The 19,861-nt window shown below is 44.1% G+C and overlaps 2 protein-coding genes across 2 annotated transcripts; one reads left to right on the top strand and one right to left on the bottom strand.

The window, feature by feature from the left end:
• Positions 1-3,629: 3,629 nt before the first annotated feature.
• On the top strand, positions 3,630-4,619 carry LOC110858517 (mitochondrial transcription rescue factor 1). The gene is made up of 4 exons (XM_022107333.2): positions 3,630-3,845; positions 3,931-4,040; positions 4,111-4,399; positions 4,489-4,619. The coding sequence occupies exons 1-4, from the start codon at positions 3,720-3,722 to the stop codon at positions 4,513-4,515; spliced, it is 552 nt and encodes a 183-aa protein (XP_021963025.1). The 5' UTR covers positions 3,630-3,719; the 3' UTR covers positions 4,516-4,619.
• Positions 4,620-4,965: 346 nt separating this feature from the next.
• LOC110858520 (ketosamine-3-kinase) lies at positions 4,966-6,805 on the bottom strand. Its single transcript, XM_022107337.2, has 7 exons — positions 6,263-6,805; positions 6,022-6,206; positions 5,822-5,901; positions 5,665-5,759; positions 5,547-5,600; positions 5,320-5,464; positions 4,966-5,239 (listed from the first exon to the last, which is right to left on the bottom strand). The coding sequence occupies exons 1-7, from the start codon at positions 6,401-6,403 to the stop codon at positions 4,998-5,000; spliced, it is 942 nt and encodes a 313-aa protein (XP_021963029.1). The 5' UTR covers positions 6,404-6,805; the 3' UTR covers positions 4,966-4,997.
• Positions 6,806-19,861: the final 13,056 nt, after the last annotated feature.

Below are 19,861 nucleotides of genomic sequence, written 5' to 3'. Positions count from 1 at the left end.
CAAAACTCTCACTTTCTTCAAAGGGATCACATCAATCCCAGCAAATAGAGAGTAGTTTCACCAAATAACAACAAACCATTACTGTTCGTCTGGATTTAAGCTGCCCTTTGCATGAAAAAGGTTAATTTTAGCCACTTTAGAAACTTTGGGTGTTGTGTTTAAAGGCAAACTTTCAAACTTGGTTATGATGATGAGTTAGATTTTGGAGATGATGCGGAAGTGATGACCCAAATCCACAATATACATATTATTCATAACATGGTATGAGCAATGATGGTGGATTTAGGTTCAAATTCTGATTCTAGGTTGACACAGTTCCGTCATCCATAAATAATTATTTGGACCATTTCATCCGTGTGGATGGTACGTTTACCACTTGACATGGGCACAATGCAACTACTTACGATTATTATCTTTAACCTTTGGCTGGCACTGTAATAAATATAAATTTCCTTCGAGCATGACAGCAGAGATCATGTTGTTTTAAATTAGATTAGTGTCTGACTCCACATATCGCACCTTTCAAGATCCACTCGAAAGATTATGGTATTGAAATCAAATCATCTTTTATTTAACAATGCTGCGAGAATGATGTGCAAGTGTGCAAAAACTAAAGTTTTATACGGTAGTAAAAACGAGGATGCAGTTTAGTGTAAATTTCAGCTATAAAAATTTTGAGGCATGAAAAATTGCAATAATATGGACCTGAAAAATATTGTTTCAGTTGCAACTACATTTACTACATACAACATACTCATTGTTGTCGAAGAATGATGGGGTTAAATCGTTGGGTTAAGCTAAAAGCTTTCTAAAATATCATTCTGCTTTCTGCTGAACGATGATATTAAATTCTAAGATGATATTAAAAGTCTAATTCGTCCAAGATTTTATTTGATCATAATCATAGCTCCTGCATCTGTATAATAGTAATTTTATAAGCTATGCATATTAGTAGCGATGCTCCTGCTTGTTTCTTGCATACTGCATTTTATCACATTTCGTAATTGAGTCACTCTCTAAATAGCGTAATGGCAACGTTTGAATTTAATTTATCAAATCTAAATTGTAAGAAAAATATGATTCATGATTTTTTAAATGTGGACATTTTAAGACTTCTTAGCACTTTGCGCCTTCTGCGGGCATTTCTTCTGCGGCGGGTGCAATTTCCTCGTTTCCGGTTAAACCTTCTGGTTCGGGGAGTGGTTCTTCGGCAGCAGGGGGCGGATTTTCCATTGCAGGTTCTTCGGCAGGAGCAGAATTTTCGATTGCGGGTTCTTCGGCAGCAGGGGGCGGATTTTCCATTGCAGGTTCTTCCGCAGGGGGAGGATTAGCAGGTTCTTATGCAGGGGGAGGATTTTCGATTGCAGGTTCTGCTTCGACAACGGGCTCGTCATTTGCCACTTCTTGAGGTTTTTCAGCTTCTGGTGGCGTCTCTTCGTTTGCTGGCGGTGCTTCGGCTTCAGGAATGACTTCTACAGCGATGGGTGCACTTTCGGCAGGCATTTCCGGTTCCTCTGCTGCCGGTTCTGCAGGTACTTCCTCTGCTGCTGGCTCCGCCGGTGCTTCCTCTGCTAAGTGAACGACATTCGAATTGATTAATTTAAAAATCGAATACAAAAATTAAAGTTGGTAAAACCTTTTTTCTCAATTATTGGTGGGGCTGGTTCTTCCTCAGGAGCTCCTTCCGCAGCGATTTCTTCTGGAAATTGCAAAAAATAATTTTAATTTTAATTTTAAAAATATGTGCGATAGTTTATTGCCATCAGGTCTTGGATATGCTTCGGTTAGAAAAATTCCCACAGTAAAGACAAGCACGAGAAAAAATCTGAAAATTTTCGCCATTTTATATTTGGTTTTTATAACTTTTTCAATAATTCTGGTGATTATGGCAGTTTAGTTTCTCCTGTAACATTTACAACTTTCCAGTAACTTTTGATAAGTTGAGAACTGAATGAAGATACGCCACTTTGTCGCGTCCTTTTATATAAACGTGATAATGAACTGGGAATCTTCCATAAAAACTGTTGTACACATGATGTATTATTAGCCCAAATGTTATTAAAAACGCAGTTTTACATCATTGCATGAAAACAACAACAGTAACAGTTTATAATTTTATCAATTCATTGGTTTATTCTTATGGCAAATTTTATTTCATTTTTACAGAGACATTTTCTCTCTCGTAGCAAAGTACATTTCCTTCGAGGATGAGTGCAGACTGCAGACATTGAGGCAATTCACGCCCTCCTTCGTAACTACGTAAACAGCGTAAAATCGGTAAACTTACAAACGTTTACAAACTTTTACAAAAATTGCCAAGGAAAATCAGTTTACAAACTTTTGTAAACTTACGCAGCTCAGGGGCGTCTTTTAATTTTGTAAAGTATTTTGTAAACTCAATTTGGGGAAGAAAAAAAATTGTTCGATACAGAAATTTGGCATAGAGGTTGCTAATGGCTCCTAATGAAAGAATATGAACTGAAATTGACAAATTTTTCAAGCCGAGGTACCCGACGGGGTGACCCATACCGATTTTTCAAAATCATCCAGTCGAGCTGAAATTTCGTATAGAGGCTGCTAAAGGCCCCTAATGGAAGAATATGAAGTGAAATTGGTAAAATTTTCACATCCGGGACCCGTTGGGGTGACCCATACCGATTTTCATAACTTGTCTCAAAAAGCTGAAATTCGGAATGGTGATACTTCATAGCTTCTCATGAAAGAATATGAAGTCAAAGATGAACAAAAAATAACCAGACGGGCAATGAGGAAGGGGTACCCATACCGATTTCTGAATTTATATATTTAGCTAAGATTTAGTGTGGAGTCGAAAAATAACTTAGGATTAGAATTTAGGAAGGTTGAATTTGGAAATTTTTATAGGAACAGCCTCCACTGTTCGTGGTATATAGTATATCAATAAATGCAGCTCTACAAATCTTCCATTAATTTTTCTGGAAATGATCGGAATTTTGTTCCAATTATCAGATAAATTTTTACGAAAATAATTGCGAAAGTGAATTCACGGGAAGCTGTTTGTAAACGTTTGTAAGTTTACGGATTTTACGCTGTTTACGTAGTTACCAAAGGTGCGTGAATACCCTCATAATATTATGTAATTAATAATAACATATGATGCGAGCAGAATTGTTCAGAATTGGTAAAATTAATTATTTGATGAAAGCAAGTAAACATTGGTATTTGTTGAACACTGAAAAGTGACAAGAATAATAATGTTGTACATACTTACTTGTATGCAATAATATAAATAATATAATGATGATTCAGACGAAAGGAGTGAAGATTCGAATGTAAATTTTCCATAAAATAACAGAATCACTCATACAAAAAGGATTTGATTCCTTTCCATGATCGTGACAAAAATAATTATGAAGAATGTAATCAAGCAAAAAACATGAGTATTTATCCAGTTGTATCCATCTCGCCGATGATAATTGATGCTTGATTAAAAGTACAAATAATGAAATGAGATATGCAAAAAAATGAAAACTTTGGAACTAAAATTGAATTGAAATTATAAAATACATAGTTTTATTAAACATTTTTATACTGTCCTAAATACATGGATATCAATCGGTACATTAAGATCAGTGTCAGTAATGTCTAATATGAGACGACTTCAGCAGGGGACATGAAATCCAAAGCAAAACTCAATTCACCGGTGTTAAATTTAATTTTATCTTTAAAAAATTAATAAAATGTTTAGAAATCTAATTACCAGATCGGTTTTACTAACTAGTCAATCACAACAGTTATTTATTTCGCCGTGTTATTGTCAATTTCGTCATATATCCCAAAGCCGTACCAATTTTGCGCCTCCTACAGTGAGTGAATAATAAATTATTATTTTGTTGTCATTATTATCTTGTTGTGTAAATTTTAAATTGGCAAAATACAACATGTTTACAGAACCAAGAGGAAGATGAAACACTTGGAAAAGGAGATAAAATTATCAAGGTGCGATTACGGGGTACTAGATTGGATGCAATTTTGAAAGCTGGGTTAAACATAGCAAGAAGGTATTGTTTTTTAATTTCAATTACTGATAGAGATGGAAGTATAACACAATATACTTATTCTATTTTATAGTAAAATAGAAAAGTCATTTTACGAAGACAGAATAAGAGTGAATGGGGTCCGTGCGAAGAAAAAGAGTCAAGTTCTTGATGAGGGGGACGAAGTAGACATCGTTCGGGGACCTAATCAATCGAATCCATTATTTATTGATGTCAATCGTGTCGAAATTGTCGAGGTTGGAGAGACAAAAGATAAAAATGAAGACGATTTTGAATCAGATTCCGATGACGAAGGCCAAACAAAAATTCCCATGACTTTAAAGCGATACAAGAATCTTACGATTGAAAACTATCCAGTGCCCGTAAGTCAATTAATTATGGTGGTCCACGATCCACATATGTACCTATACGTGCATTTAGACATACTAATTATGCCTTCTTTATATTGCAGTGGAAAGGAAATGTGCAAGAAAATTAGGGCATATATATTTAGTGAAAGAGGTAGTAGTGATTGTACAGAAATTTTTATATAAGTATGTATTTCAAAGCTAAATACGATAAAAATATATTAATTTAATTCAATTTTGTACTAACAATGGAGGCGCAAACCATGTTCATCCGGGATTATTTAATGACCATGTTAGTTTGCAAGAGGAAGTCTTTAGAAACAACATTTGGCTCGGCACTTGCGCAGATGCGCAAAATTCAGCACGTTATGGGCGCCACAAGTTCGCAAAAACGCATGATTTTCGGCTCGCGCTCTACCGTGCATGAAAAATCATGCGTTTTTGCGAACTTGCGGCGCCTATAACGTGCCGAATTTTGCGCATCTGCGCAAGTGCCAAACCAAATGTTGTTTCTCAAGACTTCCTCTTGCAAACTAACATGGTCAAAAAATTATCTGGGCTGAACATGGTTTGCGCCTCCATTGTCAGTTATTATTTTATCTTTATTGAACATTTAAGATGTTGAAATTTTTTTCAACAGACTAATAGTTGACCCCTTATAACCGATTCCGAAATGGTTCCAGTGGTTTAAATGGTGGAATAGCTCGTAGATGTCTTGTCTTTCTGAAAATCCATCAGTTTTAGGGTTAATTTTAAAATACGCATTATAAAAACTTGGTGAAAATCCTCCAAACATGCGTGCAATGCCAAAATCAAATTCAGAATGTCCATAAAATGATGCAGGGTCGTAAATCACTGGAAAGTGCATTCAAGAGATTAAACCAAACATGTATCAGTTGCATCTTCAAAGAACATTTGACATTTTCAATCATTACCAGGTACACTTTCAGAGGAAGCAACATTTCCACTCCATAAATCGCCGTGCACCAAAGCAGGGACGATGTTGGCCAGTTTGCTTAATTGGGTTTCAATTTTTTGACAACACAGAGACCAGACATCATTCAAATCCCTGTCCCCTGCCTACATTCAATTGAAAGTCAGTGTCACATTGCATTGATTTACTCGATTTTTATGTATTTTATTTTTTACTTTATATATGTACCTTTCTTAATATTCGATCAACTTGCGCCTGCAGTTTCTGGCGTAAGTAAAATACCTGGACAGCAAAGGGTTTCAATCAAAATTTCAGAAAATGTTTTCAAAATTTATTGCAAAAATACCGTCCAATCTTCCTGCCAAGTATTGTCTTGGCTGATATATCCACAACAAGTGGGGACAGAAAATCCAAATTTTCTTACTACTTTAATACTAGAATCTGCATATATGAACGAGAAACTAACTTCAACATATGTATAATGGGACATTAATATTTTTAACCTTCATCCCCAGATCCTGTCGTAATTCGGGATTCTCCTTTGTGCATTTCATCCACTATCATTTTATTGTGGAGATGCATCCTATAAAATAATCAGAATTTCCTAATTGAACAGATCAATCTTTTAATAATACTATCTGTATGTATGTATGTATAATTTATTCACTGAACTTTTTCAGGCGCATAATACTATCTGTTATACCTGGCCAGTTGTTCTCCAAGAATTTCTTGTTGGTGAGAAGTCATCGACGTCATATTCAAGTTTTCCATAACCAACGCTACATTTGATCCATCCTTCACAATCGCAATCGGTTTAGGACAACGAATCGTTTCCGTTGCTAAAATAGCCTCCAATCCTGCTCGTTCTCCTTCAAACATGGTTAAAGCCTAATGAAAATCATAATTTACTTTGGACCCGTAGTAACTTTATGTAAACTACTCACATTTGATTTTTCATTAATTTTGACAAAAACGGTTCCATCATCTGTAATGTAAGAAGATCCGGAAGAAATAGAACCACCCCCACCTCGACCTGTCGGTCTAAAAGTCTTTGTGTCCAAGGCTTTCTTCACAGCAGCGTCCATTTCATGTAAAAATTAGATTGGATTGGAATGTCTAAGGTTTTGTAATTTGTTTACTAACAAGTATGTAAATAAAACCCTCGATCGTGAATTTCACACGTGAAACTTCAGAAGCAGGATTTCACTTTCCTTCCTGTGATACAGCATTCCTGTTAAATTTGCGAGTTCTGGCCATGGATCTAAAGGAAGGTTCTGGCACAGCATATGTATGTATTTGTATAAGTACATAATACGGTCCGTAACTGCATATTACGCTATATCGGATTTATGCAAGACAATTTAAATTTAAAGCGTGTCAACTTGTTTTAGCATTTCAGCCACGAATGACAAGAGATGAGATTTTTTAGGCCTTTTAAGATGGCCTTATAGATTTGTCAGGATGTCTGTCTGTCCCTCTGTCTGTCTGTCTGTACGCACGATAACTCTCTTTAAACACAAGCTATCGACTTGAAATTTTGTACACTTGATCTTCGGGTAAAAAGTAAGGATGAGTTCGAAGATGGGCATGATCGGTCAAGTGGTTGGCCGGTGGGGGTCATTTCTATCTAAATGTGTTGCCCTTAACTACCAAGAACCTTTAGAGCAGGTTAAATTATGTAACTGCAAGTAAAATATTTGTAGCTTGAGAAATATCTATAGTAATAATTTTCAGTAATTTTAGTACGAAGATTGCGACAGACCTCAAGGCCGTCAAAGCGTATAAATTGGAGTGAAGATACAGAAATTTGAACCTGGGAGACCCGATACGATGACCCCACCGATTTCTAAAATTTGTCGTAGGAAGCTGAAATTGTGTACAAAGGTTGCTAATGGTTTGAAAATGGACAGAAAAAATGAATTTAGGTTGGAAAAATTTTCATCTTGCGGGACCTTAAATCAGTATGGGGTGACCCATACTGATTTTTCAAAATCGTCATGTCGAACTGAAATTTGGTAGAGAGGTTGCAAATCGATCTTATTGGAACAATCCGAAATGAAATTGGTAAAATTCTTAACTGGAGCGACCCTATGGGGTGATCCATACCGAATTTTAGAAATTGTTTTAAAAACATGAAATCCGGCACAGTAATACTTACAATTAGTAGCTTCTCATTATAGAATTTGCAATTAAAAGTTAGTTAAGTGCAAACAGAATGACCCTGCAGGGTGACACATACCATTCTTAGCCCCAACCAGGGCTTATCTAATTGTCATGTCCGTCTGTCTTTCGATAACTCTCAAACGAGTTGACCGATTTTTACCAAATCTGGTACAGACATGTATCTGGGCAATCCAACGAACGAGTTCGAAGATGGGCTCGAGATGAGAAAAGATTTTGACCAGTGGGGGTCATATGAGTGAGTAGGGTATTATGGATCAAAATTTCAAAATTGTGATACAAAGCTGAAATTTGCGCGAGCTGAAAGCTGAAATTTTGAGCGTGCTAATGGCTTCTAATGAAAGAATTTGAAGCAAAATTGGAAAAATTTTCATATGCCGGACCCGTTGGGATGACCCATGCCGATTTTTATTAATTGTCGTAAAAAGCTGAAATTCGGCACAGTGATACTTACAAGGAAACATACCGAGGTGTCCAACGAGTTAAGGGTCGAGACCTATACCAAAATGACCACAATACATGACTTATTAAACAAACTGAAGGAATTTCCGTGTAAAATTCACTTTTCGTCAAGTTGTGACGATATTTGTGACGAGCGCATGACCATCCGGTTGCCAGCGGGAGAGGTCGGCCGCTGAAGGATCAGGTCGACCACAAAGATGCGTCTTCGTCTTCACGTCGTCGTCTTCACGTCGTCTTCAGAGATTTCAAATTATATCAAATTTTGAAAACCACTTGAAATTTTGAAAAAAATTTGAAATTTCTTCAAAATTTCAAAAATTTCTTCAAAATTTCAAAATTTTCTCAAAATTTCAAAATTTTCTCAAATTTTCTCAAATTTTCTAAAAATTTCTAAATTTTCTCAAAATTTTTTCAAAATTTCAAAATTTTCTCAAATTTTCTCAAATTTTCTAAAAATTTCTAAATTTTCTCAAAATTTTTTCAAAATTTCAAAATTTTCTCAAATTTTCACAAATTTTCTAAAAATTTCTAAATTTTCTCAAAATTTTTTCAAAATTTCAAGATGTTTTCAAAATTTGAAAGAATTTGAAATCTCTGAAGAAGAAGACGCTTCTCTGTGGTTGACCTGATCGTTCAGCGGCCGACCTCTCCCTCTCTGGCAACCCGATCGTCATGCGCTCGTCACAAATATCGTCACAACTTGACGAAAAGTGAATTTTACACGGAATTCCTTCAGTTTGTTTAATAAGTCATGTACTGTGGTCATTTTGGTATAGGTGTCGACCCTTAACTCGTTGGACACCTCGGTATGTTCCCTTGTTAATGGCTTCGCATGAATTAATATAAAGTCAAATATGAACAAAAAGTAACCAGGGGCACTAAGGGGTGACCCATACCGATTTCTAAGAGTTTATTCATGCAACTGAAAATTACTGAAATTTAGTATGGAGTCGAGAAAGGACTCTGGATTAGACTTTAGGAGGATTGAATTTCGAAATTTTAAGAATTGGTGCAAAATAGTTGATAGTAGCCCACAATTTTATAGAAAATGCTGACAAACATGAGTTTACTAAACATTAAGCAAAGCTGAAATGATAGGTTATTAAAAGTTGTAATTTTCATCTGAAATTTGGTATGTAGGCTAAAAACCGCTTCTGGATAACACACAGCTTTAGAAGTTCAAGATGTTAAAGAAGCCCACTGGTCCTGGTAATCAAGTGGAAGGATTTGTAAACAATTCAAAAATTTGGTGCTAAATAATAGAAAATATCCAACAAACATTTAATCATCCATCACGGACGTTGGTTATGTCGGTCAATTCGGAGAAAAATTTAGAAGTGGGAGTCAGAGAGTCCCTGACTCGCCGAGTCAGGGACTCTGTCCCTAACTCGGGCTAAATGGAGTCTGCACTGTAGGTTTTTAATGGTTTATACCAACAATGAATCACGAAATTATAGCCAAATGAGTCTGAGTTTTTGTGCATGCCATCTAAAAAGGCCCCGCGAAGTTGCTTGAAGTAGGTTTTATTACTATAGTAGCATATTTTATTTCCCTAATAAATGATCAACAATAATTGCTAGGAATCTAGGATTATTTATTACTCTATAAAAATTAATTGACACCGTTTCTATGGTACACTCACGTCCAAAAGCTTTTGTTTGATCACTTTTCCCTCAAGTTTTTGAAAAAGTTGTTTTCTTTAGTTCCATGGATACTCAAAATGCAATTCATGCCATCAATATTGCAATTCTAAGCCAATTTGTGCTCACTTTATGACCAAATATCTAAACTGCGCAAGAGGGCACATTGTCAAAAAAAAGTTAGTAAAACCTAAAGATATGATTAACAAATTAAACATAATTTGAAAAATGTGCCCTCTTGCGCATTGCTGAATTTTATGGTCAAAGTTGACATGATTTCTAAGCAACTTCCCCCGGGCCCTTAAGTACGAGTATCACATACGTACAAATCATAGATCATAACATGCCTAAAAGAACTACATGCAATTCAATAAACTGTGTTATAAAATTAAATTATTTTGTACATACACAAATTCAATGCTACGAGACGATTTTTTGCTCGAAGAATTATACCACAAGTAGCATTAAATTCACAAGCCAAATTATCTATTCGAAAATTTTGAAGTACACGATACGAAACATTTGTTCGCGTTTACACCAACACCAATATTTTTTTAGGGTTTCACTTAACCAAATATTTTGTCGTGACACCCTAAGAATGTTACACCCTTCAAATGTTGGGTGTGGTGACACCAAAAAAATGTTGGCGGTCGTGTAAACCCCCAAAAAATGTTGGCGGTCGTGTTGGGGGTGCGATAGACCCCCAACAAATGTTGGGGTCCGATAGACCCCCAACAAATGTTGGGGTCCGATAGACCCCCAACAAATGTTGGGGTCCGATAGACCCCCAACAAATGTTGGGGTCCGATAGACCCCCAACAAATGTTGGGGTCCGATAGACCCCCAACAAATGTTGGGGCCCGCTAGACCCCCAACAAATGTTGGGGTCCGCTAGACCCCCAACAAATGTTGGGGTCCGATAGACCCCCAACAAATGTTGGGGTCTGCTAGACCCCGAACAAATGTTGGGGTCCTGTAAACCCCCACCAAATGTTGGGGTCCTGGAGACCCCCAACAAATGTTGGGGTCCGGTAGACCCCCAAGCAATGTTGGGGTCCGGTAGACCCCCAACAAATGTTGGGGTCCGCTAGACCCCCAACAAATGTTGGGGTCCGATGGACCCCCAACAAATGTTGGGGTCCGCTAGACCCCCAACAAATGTTGGGGTCCGATAGACCCTCAACAAATGTTGGGGTCCTGTAGACCCCCAACAAATGTTGGGGTCCTGTAGATCCTCTACAAATGTTGGGGTCCTGTAAACCCCCAACAAATGTTGGGGTCCGATAGACCCCCAACAAATGTTGGGGTCCTGTAGACCCCCAACAAATGTTGGGGTCCGCTAGACCCCCAACAAATGTTGGGGTCCGCTAGACCCCCAACAAATGTTTCAGGTCCGATAGACCCCCAACAAATGTTTCAGGTCCGATAGACCCCCAACAAATGTTGGGGTCCGGTAGACCCCCAACAAATGTTGGGGTCCGGTAGACCCCCAACAAATGTTGGGGTCCGGTAGACCCCCAACAAATGTTGGGGTCCGATAGACCCCCAACAAATGTTGGGGTCGGCTAGACCCCCAACAAATGTTGGGGTCCGCTAGACCCCCAACAAATCTTGGGGTCCGCTAGACCCCCAACAAATCTTGGGGTCCGCTAGACCCCCAACAAATGTTGGGGTCCGCTAGACCCCCAACAAATGTTGGGTCCGTGACCCCCAACAAATGTTGGGGTCCTGTAAACCCCCAACAAATGTTGGGGTCGGATGGACCCCCAGCAAATGTTGGGGTCCTGTAGACCCCCAACAAATGTTGGGGTCCGATAGACCCCCAGCAAATGTTGGGGTCCTGTAGACCCCCAACAAATGTTGGGGTCCGATAGACCCCCAACAAATGTTGGGGTCTGCTAGACCCCGAACAAATGTTGGGGTCCTGTAAACCCCCACCAAATGTTGGGGTCCTGGAGACCCCCAACAAATGTTGGGGTCCTGTAGAGCCCCAACAAATGTTGGGGTCCGATGGACCCCCACCAAATGTTGGGGTCCGATAGACCCTCAACAAATGTTGGGGTCCGATGGACCCCCAGCAAATGTTGGGGTCCTGTAAACCCCCAACAAATGTTGGGGCCCGATAGACCCCCAGCAAATGTTGGGGTCCTGTAGACCCCCAACAAATGTTGGGGTCCGATAGACCCCCAACAAATGTTGGGTCTGCTAGACCCGAACAAATGTTGGGGTCCTGTAACCCCACAAATGTTGGGGTCCTGGAGACCCCCAACAAATGTTGGGGTCCTGTAGAGCCCCAACAAATGTTGGGGTCCGATGGACCCCCAACAAATGTTGGGGTCCGATAGACCCTCAACAAATGTTGGGGTCCTGTAGACCCCCAACAAATGTTGGGGTCCGATAGACCCCCAACAAATGTTGGGGGTCTACAGGACCCCAACAAATGTTGGGTCCGATAGACCCCAACAAATCTTGGGGTCCGGTAGACCCCCAACAAATGTTGGTGTCCGATAGACCCCCAACAAATGTTGAGGTCCGGTAGACCCCCAACAAATGTTGGGGTCCGATAGACCCCAACAAATGTTGGGGTCCGGTAGACCCCCACAAATGTTGGGGTCTGATAGACCCCCAACAAATGTTGGGGTCTGATAGACCCCCAACAAATGTTGGGGTCCTGATAGACCCCCACAAATGTTGGGGTCGATAGCCCCAACAAATGTTGGGGTCCGATAGACCCCAACAAATGTTGGGGTCCGATAGACCCCCAACAAATGTTGGGTCGATAGACCCCAACAAATGTTGGGGTCCGATAGACCCCCAACAAATGTTGGGTCCGTAGACCCCAACAAATGTTGGGGTCCGATAGACCCCCAACAAATGTTGGGGTCCGATAGACCCCCAACAAATGTTGGGGTCCGATAGACCCCCAACAAATGTTGGGGTCCGATAGACCCCAACAAATTGTTGGGGTCCGATAGACCCCCAACAAATGTTGGGGTCCGTAGACCCCCAACAAATGTTGGGGTCCGATAGACCCCAACAAATGTTGGGGTCCGCTAGACCCCAACAAATGTTGGGGTCCGAGACCCCCAACAAATGTTGGGGTCCGGTAGACCCCAACAAATGTTGGGGTCTGATAGACCCCAACAAATGTTGGGGTCCGTAGACCCCCAACAAATGTTGGGGTCCGTAGACCCCCAACAAATGTTGGGGTCGATAGACCCCAACAAATGTTGGGGTCCTATAGACCCCAACAAATGTTGGGGTCCTGTAGACCCCCAACAAATGTTGGGGTCCTGTAGACCCCCAACAAATGTTGGGGTCCTGTAGACCCCCAACAAATGTTGGGGTCCGATAGACCCCCAACAAATGTTGGGGTCCGATAGACCCCCAACAAATGTTGGGGTCCGCTAGACCCCCAACAAATGTTGGGGTCCGATAGACCCCCAACAAATGTTTCAGGTCCGATAGACCCCCAACAAATGTTGAGGTCCGGTAGACCCCCAACAAATGTTGGTGTCCGATAGACCCCCAACAAATGTTGGGGTCCGTAGACCCCCAACAAATGTTGGGGTCCGTAGACCCCCAACAAATGTTGGGGTCCGTAGACCCCCCAACAAATGTTGGGTCCGGTAGACCCCAACAAATGTTGGGTCCGAAGACCCCAACAAATGTTGGGTCCGATAGACCCCCAACAAATGTTGGGGTCCGATAGACCCCAACAAATGTTGGGGTCCGTAGACCCCCAACAAATGTTGGGGTCCGATAGACCCCCAACAAATGTTGGGGTCCGATAGACCCCCAACAAATGTTGGGGTCCGATAGACCCCCAACAAATGTTGGGGTCCGCTAGACCCCCAACAAATGTTGGGGTCCGCTAGACCCCCACAAATGTTGGGGTCGATAGACCCCCAACAAATGTTGGGGTCCGATAGACCCCCAACAAATGTTGGGGTCGATAGACCCCCAACAAATGTTGGGGTCCGATAGACCCCCAACAAATGTTGGGGCTCGTAGACCCCCAACAAATGTTGGGGTCCGTAGACCCCCAACAAATGTTGGGGTCTGAGACCCCCAACAATGTTGGGGTCTGTAGACCCCAACAAATGTTGGGGTCGTAGACCCCAACAAATGTTGGGGTCCGATAGACCACAATGTTGGGTCTGCTAGACCCCAACAAATGTTGGGGTCTGTAGACCCCCAACAAATGTTGGGGTCTGATGACCCCCAACAAATGTTGGGTCTGTAGACCCCAACAAATGTTGGGGTCCGATAGACCCCCAACAAATGTTGGGGTCGTAGACCCCCAACAAATGTTGGGGTCCGATAGACCCCCAACAAATGTTGGGGTCGTAGACCCCCAACAAATGTTGGGGTCCGATAGACCCCCAACAAATGTTGGGGTCTGATAGACCCCCAACAAATGTTGGGGTCCTGTAGACCCCAACAAATGTTGGGGTCTGATAGACCCCCAACAAATGTTGGGTCGATAGACCCCCAACAAATGTTGGGCGTCGTAGACCCCAACAAATGTTGGGGTCCGTAGACCCCCAACAAATGTTGGGTTCGATAGACCCCCAACAAATGTTGGGGTCCGATAGACCCCCAACAAATGTTGGGGTCCGTAGACCCCAACAAATGTTGGGGTCCGTAGACCCCCAACAAATGTTGGGGTTCCGTAGACCCCCAACAAATGTTGGGGTCCGTAGACCCCCAACAAATGTTGGGGTCCGATAGACCCCCAACAAATGTTGGGGTGTCTAGACCCCCAACAAATGTTGGGGTCGTAGACCCCAACAACAATGTTGGGGTCCGTAGACCCCCAACAAATGTTGGGGTCGTAGACCCCAACAAATGTTGGGGTCGTAGACCCCCAACAAATGTTGGGGTCTGTAGACCCCAACAAATGTTGGGGTCCGATGACCCCCAACAAATGTTGGGGTCCTGTAGACCCCCAACAAATGTTGGGGTCGTAGACCCCAACAAATGTTGGGGTCTGTAGACCCCCAACAAATGTTGGGGTCCTGTAGACCCCCAACAAATGTTGGGTCCTGAGACCCCCAACAAATGTTGGGGTCCTGTAGACCCCAACAAATGTTGGGGTCTGATGACCCCAACAAATGTTGGGGTCCGATAGACCCCAACAAATGTTGGGTCGATGACCCCCAACAAATGTTGGGGTCCTGTAGACCCCAACAAATGTTGGGGTCCGATAGACCCCCAACAAATGTTGGGGTCCGTAGACCCCCAAAATGTTGGGGTCCGATAGACCCCCAACAAATGTTGGGGTCTGTAGACCCCAACAAATGTTGGGGTCCTGTAGACCCCCACAAATGTTGGGGTCCTGAGACCCCCAACAAATGTTGGGGTCTGTAGACCCCAACAAATGTTGGGGTCCGATGACCCCCAACAAATGTTGGGGTCCGATAGACCCCAACAAATGTTGGGGTCCTGTAGACCCCCAACAAATGTTGGGGTCTGTAGACCCCAACAAATGTTGGGGCCTGTAGACCCCAACAAATGTTGGGGTCTGTAGACCCCCAACAAATGTTGGGGTCTGTAGACCCCAACAAATGTTGGGGTCTGTAGACCCCCAACAAATGTTGGGGTCCTGAGACCCCAACAAATGTTGGGGTCCTGTAGACCCCAACAAATGTTGGGGTCCGATGACCCCCAACAAATGTTGGGGTCCGATAGACCCCAACAAATGTTGGGGTCCTGTAGACCCCCAACAAATGTTGGGGTCTGTAGACCCCAACAAATGTTGGGGTCCTGTAGACCCCCAACAAATGTTGGGGTCTGTAGACCCCCAACAAATGTTGGGGTCCGATAGACCCCCAACAAATGTTGGGGTCTACAGACCCCCAACAAATGTTGGGTCCATAGACCCCCAACAAATGTTGGGGTCCGTAGACCCCCAACAAATGTTGGGGTCCGATAGACCCCCAACAAATGTTGGGTTCGTAGACCCCCAACAAATGTTGGGGTTCCGATAGACCCCAACAAATGTTGGGGTCCGTAGACCCCCAACAAATGTTGGGGTCCGATAGACCCCCAACAAATGTTGGGGTCGATAGACCCCAACAAATGTTGGGGTCCGATAGACCCCAACAAATGTTGGGGTCCGATAGACCCCAACAAATGTTGGGGTCCGATAGACCCCCAACAAATGTTGGGGTCCGATAGACCCCAACAAATGTTGGGGTCCGATAGACCCCCAACAAATGTTGGGGTCGATAGACCCCCAACAAATGTTGGGGTCCGATAGACCCCAACAAATGTTGGGGTCCGTAGACCCCCAACAAATGTTGGGGTCCGATAGACCCCAACAAATGTTGGGGTCGATAGACCCCCAACAAATGTTGGGGTCCGATAGACCCCCAACAAATGTTGGGGTCGATAGACCCCCAACAAATGTTGGGGTCGTAGACCCCAACAAATGTTGGGGTCGTAGACCCCCAACAAATGTTGGGGTCGATAGACCCCCAACAAATGTTGGGGTCTGTAGACCCCACACAAATGTTGGGGTCTGTAGACCCCAACAAATGTTGGGGTCCTGAGACCCCCAACAAATGTTGGGGTCCGTAGACCCCAACAAATGTTGGGGTCGTAGACCCCCAACAAATGTTGGGGTCGCTAGACCCCCAACAAATGTTGGGGTCCGTAGACCCCCAACAAATGTTGGGGTCGTAGACCCCAACAAATGTTGGGGTCGCTAGACCCCCAACAAATGTTGGGGTCCGATAGACCCCAACAAATGTTGGGGTCCTGTAGACCCCCAACAAATGTTGGGGTCTGTAGACCCCAACAAATGTTGGGGTCCTGTAGACCCCCAACAAATGTTGGGGTCGATAGACCCCCAACAAATGTTGGGGTCTGTAGACCCCCAACAAATGTTGGGGTCGTAGACCCCAACAAATGTTGGGGTCGTAGACCCCAACAAATGTTGGGTCCGATAGACCCCCAACAAATGTTGGGTCGATAGACCCCAACAAATGTTGGGGTCTAGACCCCCAACAAATGTTGGGGTCCGTAGACCCCCAACAAATGTTGGGGTCGTAGACCCCCAACAAATGTTGGGGTCCGATAGACCCCCAACAAATGTTGGGGTCCGTAGACCCCCAACAAATGTTGGGGTCCTAGACCCCAACAAATGTTGGGGTCGTAGACCCCCAACAAATGTTGGGGTCCGTAGACCCCAACAAATGTTGGGGTCGTAGACCCCCAACAAATGTTGGGGTCGCATGACCCCCAACAAATGTTGGGGTCCTGTAGACCCCCAACAAATGTTGGGGTCCGATGACCCCCAACAAATGTTGGGGTCTGATAGACCCCCAACAAATGTTGGGGTCCGATAGACCCCCAACAAATGTTGGGGTCCTGTAGACCCCCAACAAATGTTGGGGTCCGATGACCCCCAACAAATGTTGGGGTCTGTAGACCCCAACAAATGTTGGGGTCCTGTAGACCCCCAACAAATGTTGGGGTCCTGAGACCCCCAACAAATGTTGGGGTCCTGTAGACCCCCAACAAATGTTGGGGTTCGATGACCCCAACAAATGTTGGGGTCCGATAGACCCCCAAACATGTTGGGTTGTAGACCCCAACAAATGTTGGGGTCCTGTAGACCCCCAACAAATGTTGGGGTCCGATAGACCCCCAACAAATGTTGGGGTCCTGTAGACCCCCAACAAATGTTGGGGTCGATAGACCCCAACAAATGTTGGGGTCTGTAGACCCCCAACAAATGTTGGGGTCCTGTAGACCCCAACAAATGTTGGGGTCCTGAGACCCCCAACAAATGTTGGGGTCTGTAGACCCCAACAAATGTTGGGGTCCGATGACCCCCAACAAATGTTGGGGTCGATAGACCCCCAACAAATGTTGGGGTCTGTAGACCCCCAACAAATGTTGGGGTCCGATAGACCCCCAACAAATGTTGGGGTCTAAGACCCCCAACAAATGTTGGGGTCCGATAGACCCCCAACAAATGTTGGGGTCGTAGACCCCCAACAAATGTTGGGGTCCGATAGACCCCCAACAAATGTTGGGGTCGTAGACCCCCAACAAATGTTGGGGTCCGATAGACCCCCAACAAATGTTGGGGTCGTAGACCCCCAACAAATGTTGGGGTCCATAGACCCCCAACAAATGTTGGGGTCGTAGACCCCCAACAAATGTTGGGGTCCGTAGACCCCAACAAATGTTGGGGTCGATAGACCCCCAACAAATGTTGGGGTCCGATAGACCCCCAACAAATGTTGGGGTCGATAGACCCCCAACAAATGTTGGGGTCCGATAGACCCCCAACAAATGTTGGGTCGTAGACCCCCAACAAATGTTGGGGTCCGATAGACCCCAACAAATGTTGGGGTCGTAGACCCCAACAAATGTTGGGGTCGTAGACCCCCAACAAATGTTGGGGTCGTAGACCCCCAACAAATGTTGGGGTCCGATAGACCCCCAACAAATGTTGGGGTCTGTAGACCCCCAACAAATGTTGGGGTCTGTAGACCCCCAACAAATGTTGGGGTCTGTAGACCCCCAAATGTTGGGGTCCTGAGACCCCCAACAAATGTTGGGTCTGTAGACCCCAACAAATGTTGGGGTCCGATGACCCCCAACAAATGTTGGGGTCGATAGACCCACCCAAATGTTGGGGTCCTGTAGACCCCCAACAAATGTTGGGGTCTCTGTAGACCCCAACAAATGTTGGGGTCCTGTAGACCCCCAACAAATGTTGGGGTCTGTAGACCCCCAACAAATGTTGGGGTCCGATAGACCCCAACAAATGTTGGGGTCTGTAGACCCCAACAAATGTTGGGGTCGCTAGACCCCCAACAAATGTTGGGTCGATGACCCCCAACAAATGTTGGGGTCCGATAGACCCCCAACAAATGTTGGGGTCTGTAGACCCCCAACAAATGTTGGGGTCCGTAGACCCCCAACAAATGTTGGGGTCGTAGACCCCCAACAAATGTTGGGGTCTCGATAGACCCCAACAAATGTTGGGGTCGATAGACCCCCAACAAATGTTGGGGTCGTAGACCCCAACAAATGTTGGGGTCTGATAGACCCCCAACAAATGTTGGGGTCTGTAGACCCCAACAAATGTTGGGGTCTGTAGACCCCCAACAAATGTTGGGGTCCTGAGACCCCCAACAAATGTTGGGGTCCTGAGACCCCAACAAATGTTGGGGTCCGATGACCCCCAACAAATGTTGGGGTCGAAGACCCCAACAAATGTTGGGGTCCTGTAGACCCCAACAAATGTTGGGGTCTGTAGACCCCAACAAATGTTGGGGTCCTGTAGCCCCAACAAATGTTGGGGTCGATAGACCCCCAAATGTTGGGGTCCTGTAGACCCCAACAAATGTTGGGGTCGATAGACCCCCAACAAATGTTGGGGTCTAAGACCCCAACAAATGTTGGGGTCGATAGACCCCCAAAATGTTGGGGTCCGTAGACCCCAACAAATGTTGGGGTCGATAGACCCCCAACAAATGTTGGGTCCGTAGACCCCCAACAAATGTTGGGTCTCGATAGACCCCCAACAAATGTTGGGGTCTCGTAGACCCCCAACAAATGTTGGGGTCCGATAGACCCCAACAAATGTTGGGGTCGATAGACCCCCAACAAATGTTGGGGTCTGATAGACCCCAACAAATGTTGGGGTCCGAACCCCCAACAAATGTTGGGGTCCGATAGACCCCCAACAAATGTTGGGGTCCGATAGACCCCAACAAATGTTGGGTCCGTAGACCCCCAACAAATGTTGGGGTCGTAGACCCCAACAAATGTTGGGGTCCGATAGACCCCCAACAAATGTTGGGGTCCTAGACCCCCAACAAATGTTGGGTCGTAGACCCCCAACAAATGTTGGGTTCCGTAGACCCCAACAAATGTTGGGGTCGTAGACCCCCAACAAATGTTGGGGTCTGTAGACCCCCAACAAATGTTGGGGTCGATAGACCCCCAACAAATGTTGGGCGCTAGACCCCCAACAAATGTTGGGGTCCAGACCCCAACAAATGTTGGGGTCGTAGACCCCCAACAAATGTTGGGGTCCGTAGACCCCAACAAATGTTGGGGTCGATGACCCCAACAAATGTTGGGGTCCGTAGACCCCCAACAAAGTTGGGGTCTGTAGACCCCCAACAAATGTTGGGGTCCTGTAGACCCCAACAAATGTTGGGGTCCTGTAGACCCCCAACAAATGTTGGGGTCATAGACCCCAACAAATGTTGGGTCCTAGACCCAACA

The sequence above is a fragment of the Folsomia candida genome, unplaced genomic scaffold (assembly GCF_002217175.1).
Source record: "Folsomia candida strain VU population unplaced genomic scaffold, ASM221717v1 Fcan01_Sc021, whole genome shotgun sequence".
NCBI lineage: Eukaryota > Metazoa > Arthropoda > Collembola > Entomobryomorpha > Isotomidae > Folsomia > Folsomia candida.
The sequence above is the reverse complement of the archived record's forward strand: the minus strand, read 5'-3'. Positions and strand labels throughout refer to the sequence as shown.